Below are 12,040 nucleotides of genomic sequence, written 5' to 3'. Positions count from 1 at the left end.
AAATCTCTGTCCTACACCAGGCAGAGAAGCCCTGCAGGAGAAGGCACATCCATCACGCTCGGCCAGGGCCGGACCCGCCGCGGTGCCCGCCGGCCGCCTGCCCAGAGGCTAGGTCGCGGGGCGGCGGGACGAGCCAATCAGAAGAAGTTTGGCCCTCTGCAGTTTCCGTCCGCTCACTAGGAGGCGCTGCGGCGGCCGCGGCTGTTGCCGGGGCTGTGTCGGGCAGGGGCGGTTGTGCCGGCGGCTGAGGCTCGTGGCCATGGAGTGGGGTTCGGAGTCGGCGGCTGTGAGACGGCACCGCGTCGGTGGGGAGCGCCGGGACGGCCCGGGGACCACGCCGCCACCGGAGAGGGAGGCCCCGGCGCAGGCTTCCGTGGTGGACTCGTGCGGTGGCGGCGCAAGGACGCGGAAGCGGAGCGGGGGGGGGAGCGGCGCCGCGAGCCGGGGCGCCGGGAGCGGACTGTCTGAGGCGCGCGCCGCGCTGGGGCTGGCGCTTTACTTGCTCGCGTTGCGGACGCTCGTGCAGCTCTCGCTGCAGCAGCTCGTGCTGCGCGGGCCCCCTGGGCACCGCGGGGAGTTCGACGCGCGCCAAGCCAGGTACCGGCCGCTGCCTCCCGGCGGTGCGTCCCTCTGCGGCCCCTGCCAGGCCCGGGCACTGCACCTGCGTGCGCCCGCCCTGCGGGACCGCCCGGGCTCGCCGGCTCCGCCCGGCCGCACGTGGGGTCGGGTGGCCTTGCGCGTCCCTCTTCTGGAGTCCCAATTTACACGACTCGGGGCTTGCGTGGTCCACTGTTAAGCTCGTGGTGCAGATGGAGGTGGCCAGGGGAATTGCGCCTGCTTTTCCACCCTCTTTTTTTCCATCCTCTTTCTGCCACACCTGCAGATGGTTGGTTGTTAGTCGTCCCCCGTTTTCTGGAGCAACTTCCACTTTTTACTAGTCATCCTGCTTTCCAAATGAAACGAAGAGTGAAATTTGTGTACTTAGACCATTTTATAAATTCGGTTTTTGGGGGAGATGTCGGAAGGGGATAATGCAGTGGTCTAACTTTTTGAGGGTCACAGTCCTGAAACCTGGAAGTTATGGAGGCTCCCCTGGAAGACCTCACGTTCAAAATTTTACAGTTTCAGAAGTGCTCAGATTCCTGGAGCTTGTCCTTGGGCCCGTGGTGTGTAAGGTTTCTTTTTTTTTTAATTAAAAAAAAAAAGGCCCATAAGTATGCTAGGAAAGGTGATTAAGTCAAAGGTATTGTAACCAAAGTGTGTCAAAGCTCATAAAATCATAAGCAGAGCATTCAACAGCCACCGTTTTAAAAACTTTTTCTTTTGAATACAAAGTGCTGGAAGCTTATTTTCTTAAGGACTTTCTGGAATACACCTCCCCCACCCTCTTTTTTCCTCTCTCGGAATGCAGTGAAAAGACAAAAAATTTTGTTTGTTTTAGGGGTAGAGTTGGTTTTGGCCTAAATTGAAGTTATGAGGCCTTGTGTGCGTACTAGGAGGGCTAAGTCCATTCTTGACAATCAAAAGTTTTTCTTCGCTTATCTCACCTCTTGACTTAATTGTCTTTGTTCGCTGGTTTCTGCTACTTAGAATCAGCAACCCAGAATCAGTAACCCTCCAGAGTGTGGCACAGTGGAGTTGTATGCTGTCCTATCTAGCCTTCAGCAGTTACACATTTTGAATGGAATCCCTGGTCTTTGTATTGATTGGATATGGGGATTGGGAGAATTTGGGAGTAGGGTGGGTGGAGAAAACTGAAGGGATAAACTCATAGGAGGCAAAGTAAAATGATGGAACTTAACAAGTGATTTTCACAGGGTACCTGAAATATTAAATGGCAGCCTTTTTTATGTGAGAAGTCAACTTGTTTTTTTGGGGAAAGGGGGAATGTAGTGGAAAAGTTGCTCTGTGCTAAGTGGTAAGCCTAGCACGTCTTGTCATCATCATTCTTTTGGTTGCTTCTAGGAATTATCTTGAACACATAACATCCATTGGCCCCAGGACTACAGGAAGTCCAGAAAATGAAATTCTGACGGTGCGTTACCTTTTGGAACAGATTAAATTGATTGAAGTTCAAAGCAACAGCCTTCACAAGATTTCAGTAGATGTACAGCGGCCCACAGGCTCCTTTAGCATTGACTTCTTGGGAGGTTTTACAAGCTACTATGACAATATCACCAACGTTGTGGTAAAGCTGGAACCCAGAGATGGAGCCCAGCATGCTGTCCTGGCTAACTGTCATTTTGACTCAGTGGCAAACTCACCAGGTAGGTACCTATTTTTTAGTCATTTTGATGTCACAGCCCAGAAAGCTTATTAACTTCAAGCTGCCTAGGCAACTGTGGGGCACCATTTTCTTGGACAGACCTTTTTTCATTGTGATGGAAGGCAGGATAATTAGAATAGTATCATTTAGTTTAAGATCTAACTCCTCACTCTTCTCTTAAGTGCTTTATTTATTGTGTAAACATTAGTGCCAGCAGCCCAGTGACAGGACAGGGAGTGATTCTGGTTGACTAAAACAGTTTTATCCGTGTTACCAGGAAGTGTCCATGAGTCCTGGAGTTAGGTTCTGCCACTTCAAGTGTTTACTGAGCTAGGTATTGTAGTAGGCTTTGGGGTACAGGATAAAGGAACAGTCCTTGCCTTCAGGGGACGCAGAGTTTGGAGAACATCTCTCCTAGCAGTTTCTGTCGATCTGTGAAGTGAGAATTTTGGTCTACTGGGGATGCTGTACTGTTAGAGTACTTCATTAATCCATAAATCTTGCTCTGAAAATACTTCGACAAAATAGAATATTTGATGTTTAGGACAGTGTGTGACACAATAAATATTTATTGAATGAATGAGAATCTCCTCAATTGAACTTCCATTTTTAAAAATAAGACTCATCAGAATGTTGTTTTCAGTAGTTAAAGAAAGAGATTGTAAGTAGGGAGGAATAGAAAAGAGTAGCATTTTACAATGGAATCATAGCATTTTAGAGGTAGATGAGACCTGAGATGGCATCTGGTTCAACCTCCTCATTGAGACAGCAATAAACTTAGCTGATCACCACTGATCAGAGACAGAGGTGGGACCACGTGCTGGGTTTCCTGGCCAGTCGGTTCTTTCAGCTACATTTGAAAGGGTGGAGAGTAATAGAGTATAGTTAATGCTCCCTTTGGCAAACTACTTAACTTCTTCTTTCCTCAGTTTCTGGTCTGTGAAATGGAGATAATAATAGTACTGTCCTAATGGCATTGTTTAGAGGATTGAATGAGCATTAAATACAAGTAAAGCACTAGAATAGTGTCTGGCACAAAAAAATCCTTTTTTTTTTTGCTATTGTTATTTAATATTAATATTTCCAGGTTGCTTAAATTTATAGCAGGCCCAATATGAACATCTAGAGTTATACAAAATATAAAACTTATTTGCTTGATAAAATGATATATACTAGGAAATCTTTAATCAGAAAGCTTGCCCGTTGCATTCAGAATGTAACATGCTTTTTCAAAAATCAGTATTCACACATGTGTTTTGTAAAGTCAGAAATACCTTTGTGTGTGTTGGGGAAACCAGAGATCTTTTATGCCTATTTCAAAGCGGTAATGTGTTGCCCTGTGCCCACTGTTACGATGCTTAAATTCTCAGAAGGGAAAAATTAACACCAAGGTTTTTTAAGAGTGTTATATAAGAAAGATGTATATACAAATATCAGAAATGTAGTGCCAGATGTTACAAGCCACATATATGGAATCCAATAATGAAAGGATGGCATTTCTGTGGGTGTTTGGAACCCATTTTTAACTAAAATTTTATAAGAATACCTATACCAACAATCTCAAGGAAATTTCTGGGGCCGGCCCCGTGGCTTGGCGGTTAAATGCGCGTGCTCTGCTACTGGCGGCCCGGGTTTGGATCCCAGGCGCACACCGACGCACTGCTTCTCCGGCCATGCTGAGGCCGCGTCCCACATACAGCAACTAGCAGGATGTGCAACTATGATATACAACTATCTACTGGGGGCTTTGGGGAGAAAAAGGAGGAGGATTGGCAATAGATGTTAGCTCAGGGCCGGTCTTCCTCAGCAAAAAGAGGAGGATTGGCATGGATGTTAGCTCAGGGCTGATCTTCCTCACAAAAAAAAAAAAATCAAGGAAATTTCTGTCAATAATAAATTGTTAAAAATAGTTAAAAAACACACTCATGAAAAGGATTTATCACCTAAATCCTTTTAGTGGATGAACTAATTGAAATTTGGGGGGCACGGCCCAGTGGCGCAAGCGGTTAAGTGCGTGCGCTCCGCTTCAGCGGCCCGGGGTTCGCCGGTTCGGATCCCTGGCGTGCACCGACACACCACATGTCAGGCCATACTGTGGCAGGTGTCCCACGTAAAGTGGAGGAAGATGGGCATGGGTGTTAGCCCAGGGCCAGTCTTCCTCAGCAAAAAGAGGAGGATTGGCAGATCTTAGCTCAGGGCCGATCTTCCTCAGAAAAAAAAAAAAAGTAAAAAAAAAAAAAGAAATTTGGGTACTTTTTAAAAGTTCTTCTTGGCAATGTATCTGGAACTCAGGAACTGATACTAGTTAGAAGTAATGTTACCCAGAGAAAGGCTTTAAGATCTTGGGTTTGCTGCGTGGTTCCAGGTTGTTGGTAGAAGAGACGTAGAGTTATTTTACGTGTGGTTTCAATTTCAGGGTTAATTCTAAATGGAAAGGGATGTCGGTTAACCACCCAGCCCTTAGACATACTGTCCTCTAACTTTCCTTCACTTTTTTAATGATATTTGACTCTTCTTTATTTTTGTTCTCAGACACCAGAACCATTAAAATGAAGGAAGATAAATGGACAGTTTAACTTTTTAATCAACCCTATTTAGATGTATCTCTTTCAGTTTCCCTCTTACTTTGAATAAAGAAAAATTTTGTTTTCTATTAAATTTTATTTATTTATTTATTTTCCCCCCAAAGCCCCAGTGGATAGTTGTATGTCATAGCTGCACATCCTTCTAGTTGCTGTATGTGGGACTCGGCCTCAGCATGGCCGGAGAAGCGGTGCATCAGTGCGAGCCTGGGATCCAAACTCGGGCCGCCAGTAGCTGAGCGCGAGCTCTTAACCGCTAAGCCACGGGGCCGGCCCTTCTTTTTGTTTTAAAGTAACTCAGAGTCTTCAAGTTAAAAACCATTAATTTCATTTGGTTCCTGGAAGGGGGCACTTTTTACTAATAGCTACATATATTTCCTGCTTGATGGTAATTAGATAATTATTACTTTGTTTTACTTTGATTAAAATACAATCCAGTAATCACTACCAAGACAATTATAGCTAATAAGTAGTTACTTCCTGGGTAGGAATGGGGTCTGGAATTTAACAGCACCAATATAAGCATTTTGGCTGGCTGCAGAGCCTTCCTTAAGTTTGCAAAGAGAAGGAAAAACTAACATTGAATGTGGACCACATTATCTTGTAATCCTCACAACACACCTGTGAAGTAGGTATCATTAGCCTGCCTTCTAGACCAGGAAATTGTAGGGTAAATGACAGAGCTAGAATTTACTTCCAAGTCTTGGTTACTCTAAAACCCATGCTAAACTCTGTAGCACCCTGCCTCACACTGTGTAAACTGAGAAATGCAATTGCTTCGGTTATTACTGTGCCTCTTTACCTTGATGACTCTTTGAAGTTTTTATTATGGAAAATTTCAAATATATACAAAAACAGTATGTTTAATGAACCTGAGTGTACCTATCACCCAGCTTCAACAGTCTGATCTTGTTTCTTTACCCAACTTGGGCAACTCTTGATTATTTTGAAGCATATTTCAGCTGTATTGTTTTCTCCATATATATTTCAGTCTATATCACTGAAAGATAAGGCTCTTTTTTGACATGTTCATAATATCATGAATTTTTTTTTTTTTTTTTTTTTTTATGAGGATATCAGCCCTGTGCTAACATCCGCCAATCCTCCTCTTTTTTTTGCTGAGGAAGACGGCCCTGGGCTAACATCTGTGCCCATCTTCCTCCACTTTATATGGCACGCTGCCACAGCATGGCTTGCCAAGCAGTGCGTCAGTGCGCGCCCGGGATCCGAACCAGCGAACCCGGGGCCGCCGCAGCGGAGCGCGCACACTTAACCGCTTGCGCCACCGGGCTGGCCCCATATAATATCATGAATTACCTCCCCTAAAAAACAATAATTCCTCAATATCATCAAATATCTGATAGTTCCTTTAGCTGCTCTTACAGGGCTTTAAAAAAAATCAAGGCACTAAAGTCATCTATATAATCACCTTTAATAAATATGTAAAGTTTCAGAATCAAGGAGAAGTTAAGTGATTTGATGAGGTCCTCTACTTTATCAGTGCTGGGACCAGGGATAATACTTAGGTCATTAGTCTCTTTTCCTGTGTCTTATTAGATTTGGGGTCTTCTTTGTAGTTTTTCATCACATGATCCCCTTGGAGAAACCTTAAAAAATGCTACACCATCCAAACTGACCGCTCTGTAAATGCGGAGCGATCTGCAGCTTTTATGATTTTGGCAGGAAAATAAGCAGGAAAGGAGTGGATGGCAGTGGGAGATGATATAGGAAGCTGTGAACATCAGAAGTGAGAGTATTAACAGAGGATGTGCAATAAGGATAAGGAATGAAACAAATTGCCTTGTGTTGATGAAAATGCCAGTTTTCAGTATTAATTTAGGTCCCATCTGGTTGATTGTTCAACAAATATTAATTGAGCGACTGCTCTTGGCTAGGCATGGTTCTAGAGGTTGAGAGTAAGTCAGCAAGCAAACCAGACAAAGATCCCCGCCCTCATGGAGTTTACCACTGGTGAGTGTAATTGTAACCTGATAACAGACCTATGCTTCTGGTCTTAACAGCTACTGTGATGCTTCCTTGATGAGAACACCTCATTCCTAGCCCTGATGGTTCATACTGTAAAGGTTTTAATATCTGAGAAGCAAATCTGTTTTTCTGATTTAAAGGTGCCAGTGATGATGCAGTTAGCTGTTCGGTGATGCTGGAAGTCCTTCGTGTCTTGTCAACATCTTCAGAAGCCTTACATCATGCTGTCATATTTCTCTTTAATGGTGCTGAGGAAAATGTCTTGCAAGTGAGATTTTACTGTTTTAAATACTAGGCTTGTATAATAATAATAATAATAATAGCTAACACGCATTTTGAGTATTCGTTTGAGTAGTATCATAAAATGACATGCAAAAGAAGTATTGTACCTGGTAGTACTTTAAAAATTCCATAGCCAGTTATGTACACATGTTCACTATTTGAAAACTCAGATCAGATCATCTTGTCAGTGTTTGATTCATAAAAGGATTTTGTGAGGGCATAATTATTCACCTCAGGTTTTCTTTGACATTGGAGTTTCAGAGATGTTTTGAGGCAGGTGCACAGCATGAATACTGACCCATATAGATCATCCCTTCCCTTCTCCTATTCTTTTGCCCTTTCTTTTGCACAGCCTCACATTTACTATGGATATTGTTTGGCATCACTCATGGAAATCAGGCTGCCTCCTGTGACAGTGACTTTCCACTCAGCAAACTGCACACAGCCATTATGCATAGAGAGAGAAACAGATAGATGTCTTTAGATACTGCCTTTGAAAAAATGATCATTTTCCTATTCTTCCCCTTATCAACGTAGACATTCTGTCTTTAAAATAAGTAAAATAAAGACTGATAATTTAAGATTGTTTAACCTTTGCTTGTTTTCTTTCCTTCTCATTCAGGCCAGTCATGGTTTCATTACTCAGCACCCTTGGGCCAGCTTGATTCGTGCATTTATTAACTTGGAGGCAGCAGGTGTAGGAGGAAAAGAACTTGTGTTCCAAACAGGTACGTGAGGCTGTATTTTATGTTTTAGTGTAACTGCATTGTATACTTTAATGCAATTCTTATTTTTGTCAAAGTGGAAATTTTTTGAACATAAGTAATCTCTCTAATTAACATTCTTTTTAAAGCATGAAATAGTTTGTAAAAATTTTTAACAAAATAACATTAATAGCACCTGTGATATGATTTATTATAAGAACTATAGATTTGGTGTTTATCCCATTTCTGGCTCACAGCTCCTAAGACCCTTGGAATTTCCCAAGTGTTGAGAGTGATATAGGTGTCTTGTTTATGTTAATGAAGGTGACTTTTGGACCCCACCCAAGAGTGGGGGCTGGTTGCCAGGAGAACCAGCCAGGGGATTAGATGACTGGAACTTTCAATTCCACCCAGTGATTTCCAGGGAGGGCGAGGGGCTTGAGGTTGAATCAGTTGGCAATGGCCAGTGACTTAGTCAGTCATGACCATGGAATGAAGCCCCAATAAAAACCCAAAAGGACAACTCATCACCCCTATTTTGGAGAGCTTCTGGATTGGTGAGCACATGGAGGTGCTGGGAGGCGGCGTGTCCAGAGAGGGCGTGGAAGCTCCGCACCCCTTCCTCCATACTTGCGCTGTGCATTTCTTCCATCTGGCTGTTCCTGAGTTATATCCTTTTATAATAAACTGGTGATTTAATAAGTAAAATGTGAGTTCCGTGAGCTGTTCTAGAAAATTCATCAAACCCAGGGAGGGGGTTGTGGGAGCTTTTGATTTGTAGCCCATCAGTCAGAAGTACAGGTAATAAACTGGACTTAAACAGTGGGTGTCTAAAGTGGAGGGCGGTCTTGTGGGACTGAGTCCTTTATCTGTGTAATCGGATTCTATCTTCAAGTAGACCGAGTCAGAATTGAGTTGAATTCTTGGACACCTTGCTGGGCCAGGAACCCTTTGCAGTGCCTAACACTTGTATAGCGCTTATTATATGCCAGGTGTTGTTCAAAACATTTTATATACTATTTTAAGTCACTTAATCCTCACAACAATCCTCCTCATGACAGTAGGGGTAAGTACTGTCATGACCCTTACTTTACAGGTGAGAAAACTGAGGCAAGAGAAATTATAACTTGCCTAAGTTTTCATGGTTGGTAAATGGCACAGCGGGATTTGAACCTGGGCAGTCCACGTTCAGAGCTCTTGTTCTTAACCACTAACCAGATTATTGTATAGGTGGTGAACTTTCTTTTATCCATTATGGGTGATTATGATATAAATAATATTAAATGACAGTCGTTTCATGAATTAAAATGAGAAAATGTACCTGTAGTTTAAGGACTTTAAATTTATCTATTGAATTAATTTGAATGTCATAAAAATCCAGTAATACTTAATCAGCCAGAGAAACAGTTTAATTTTATGATTAAACTTTTCTAAGGATAACAAGATTAAGTTAATAAGTATCAGTTGTCACCTTTTTAAGCAGAATTCAAAGCTCAGATTTGTTCAGTCAGGGTGAACTAAAATCTGATGTTGGAAGTTCCATGCCATTTCCCTGCTCTGTTAGAGATTTGGGTAATGCATTTTAGCCAGAGATGTAGCATTTGCTTGAAGTTTTATAATGAGTGTGTTTGCGGCATGACATGGGCTGGGAGAAGTTAGTAAGATGATACAGAACTTGTTTTTTAGCCTCCTTTATGGATGTGGTACTGTTGGTTATGAAGATACAGTAAGTGCTAAGTATGTCTTTATAACCTAAACAGTATCGTATTTTAGTAGTTTCCATCCAAGTTATTTTAAACTTTGCCCTTCAAAATGGAGGTGTATTTTACCTCAGCTAAACCTTTGAGAATCTCAAAGTCATGAGGTCAGAAGCGCGATTCTACTTTCTTTTTAACTCGCAACCTTTCTGCTTACTCTTCATCTAACTAGTGAGAAGCTGGTATCTAATATCTGTAGGAGTAAGTAGATGCCACACTATTATCCATTTCCCTCTAATTCTTGGATTCAGTCAGGATAGGAGGAACACTTAATATAACAAGCACCAGATCAAAAAGCAGCAAAAGAAAATTCTGTAAGCCAAGAGGACACTGTCTTTCTTTCCTCTGGTGAAAATGTCAGGGTTCCACATGGGGGGGAGTATATATTAAATGCCTTCATATCCATGCTTTTAATTTATCACAGCACCCTACCCCTGAGACCCAAAGAAAAATCAGTCATAAGGTGTAGTCTGTATCTTTCTTGATTTTTTTCTGTGTGTATGTCAATGCATACATATTCTATGCATATATATTAATATATTTTACATATATATAGTCCAGAGAGGTTAAAACACATCTACCTAGGGTTAGTGAGGTCTTGTCCAAGTCAATTCCTTTATAAACAGTTTATTGAGTAGTCACTGTCACTAGGTCGGACTAACTTACAGTCTATGCTCTTTTTACTAAATGTAGATCGTTTTACATAAAAATTCTACAATTGCATACATTTTTAGACATAACTGCATTATCTGAAAGGATATAAACAAACTGCATAGTAACAGTCACTGCTGGATGGTGAGTGTTGGCTGGCGGAGCTGTGGTGGCTGTGACTGGAGTGGAAGAAGGGGCAAAATGTGAAAAACCAGTTTGAACTGTCCATTGCTTCATGAATTTAAAACCAGAATTGTCATTACTGCTTTACTTATACTCTTTATAGTTTTCAGTATTGTTAAAGCAAAAATTTAATAATAGAGCAGAAACAGATTTGTTACTAGTTAGCAATATATATACAATTTAAATGTTTTAGTCATTCCAAATAAAATCCCCACATTTCAAAATTAATTTTTTATGGAGGGGCATCCTACAAAAGATTTGGAGAGAATGTTTCCCCGTTTTTCTAAGTTTTTATACAATGTTTTCCTTCTTGGTTTTGGTAGCTAAACCACACCCGACAGCTTTCCAGGTGCTTTCTGATGTTCCGGTACCCGTCCCAGTATCTCTCTCACTTCCAGCTAGAAGACGAGCTTTCTTATGGGGATGGCTTTCAGAAAGCTGGTTAGTGTTGCTTCCATGTTTCGCTAAAAGGATAAAGGCCTCCTGGATTTGGAGTTCGGCTTGCGAGTGTACGCTAGATTGCTGTGTCCTGGGTTTCTTCAGCAGTTCCTTTTTTTCCTTTGCAAGTAGCACTTGTCCTGTCCTGGAAACTTTTCAGTTAAGACAGGTTGTACTCTCTAGTGCTCCATTGTCATTTTTAGAGAGAGACATTCATTGGTTTTTAGTGACTAGAATAATCATTACTACCTAATTTTTTAAAAGGCCAGGATGCATGAAAGAATGACTTGATTTAACAGACTAATGATTCATATCATGAGTCAAGAAGGCTTGATTTAATAATTTTGAAGGTATTATAAAATCCATTATTTTAAAATTTAAACAGATTAAACCAGTAATATATCTTGCTTGTAAAAAGTTCAGCCACTCCCAGCCTTGAGTAGAAGAAAGCCCATAAGCAAAGGGGTCACGGAATCCTTTTTTTCTCTTGTGAAAAATATCCCTGGCCCTGTAATCCTACCACCCAGAGCAAACTAGTGTTATAGTTTAGTCTCGACCCTTCTGGAATTTTTTCTATACATATACATAAAATATATTAATTTTTTATATTAATAAAAAAACATATACGTGTGTGTGTGTATATATATGTATATATATATCTCTTATAAAAATGGGATCCTACTCTATCTACTATTTTGTAACCTGCTTGGGATTGTATTCTTCTTTTAAAAATTACAGCTTTATTGAGATATAATCCACATACCCTACAATTCACTCATTTGAAGTGTAAAATTCAGTGGTTTTTAGATGTATTCACAGAGTTGTGCAGTCATCACTACAATCAATTTTAGGGGTTTCCATGCTCATTACCAGTCTGGCTTCTTTCACTTTGTATATTTTTTGAGATTCATGTATGTTGTAGCATGTATCAGTATTTCATTCTTTTTTATGGCTGAATTATATTCTGTTGTATGGATATACTGCATTTTGTTGATCCATTCATTGGTTGATGGACATTTGAATTGTTTCCACCTTGAGGCTATTATGAATAATGCTGCTTTGAACATTTGTGCCTAAGTCTTTGTGTAGACATATATTTTCATTTCTTTTGGGTAGATACCTAGGAGTAGAATTCCTGGGTCATTGGTAAATTTATGTTTAACTTTTTAAAAAACTGCAAAACTAAACGAT

At 41.2% G+C, this 12,040-nt stretch overlaps 1 protein-coding gene across 1 annotated transcript in view; it reads left to right on the top strand.

Moving 5' to 3' along the window:
* The first annotated feature begins 217 nt into the window (after positions 1-217).
* ERMP1 (endoplasmic reticulum metallopeptidase 1) overlaps positions 218-12,040 on the top strand; it is a 53,058-nt gene continuing 41,235 nt past the window's right edge. Inside the window, exons 1-4 of the mRNA XM_058565763.1 lie at positions 218-597; positions 1,966-2,267; positions 6,975-7,102; positions 7,739-7,844. Of these exons, the coding sequence (XP_058421746.1) occupies positions 260-597; positions 1,966-2,267; positions 6,975-7,102; positions 7,739-7,844 (874 nt within the window). The 5' untranslated portion in view covers positions 218-259. The remainder of the gene's footprint in view (positions 598-1,965; positions 2,268-6,974; positions 7,103-7,738; positions 7,845-12,040) is intronic.

The sequence above is a fragment of the Diceros bicornis genome, chromosome 22 (genome assembly GCF_020826845.1).
Source record: "Diceros bicornis minor isolate mBicDic1 chromosome 22, mDicBic1.mat.cur, whole genome shotgun sequence".
Classification (NCBI taxonomy): domain Eukaryota; kingdom Metazoa; phylum Chordata; class Mammalia; order Perissodactyla; family Rhinocerotidae; genus Diceros; species Diceros bicornis.
This window is presented reverse-complemented; position numbering and strand designations above follow the sequence as displayed.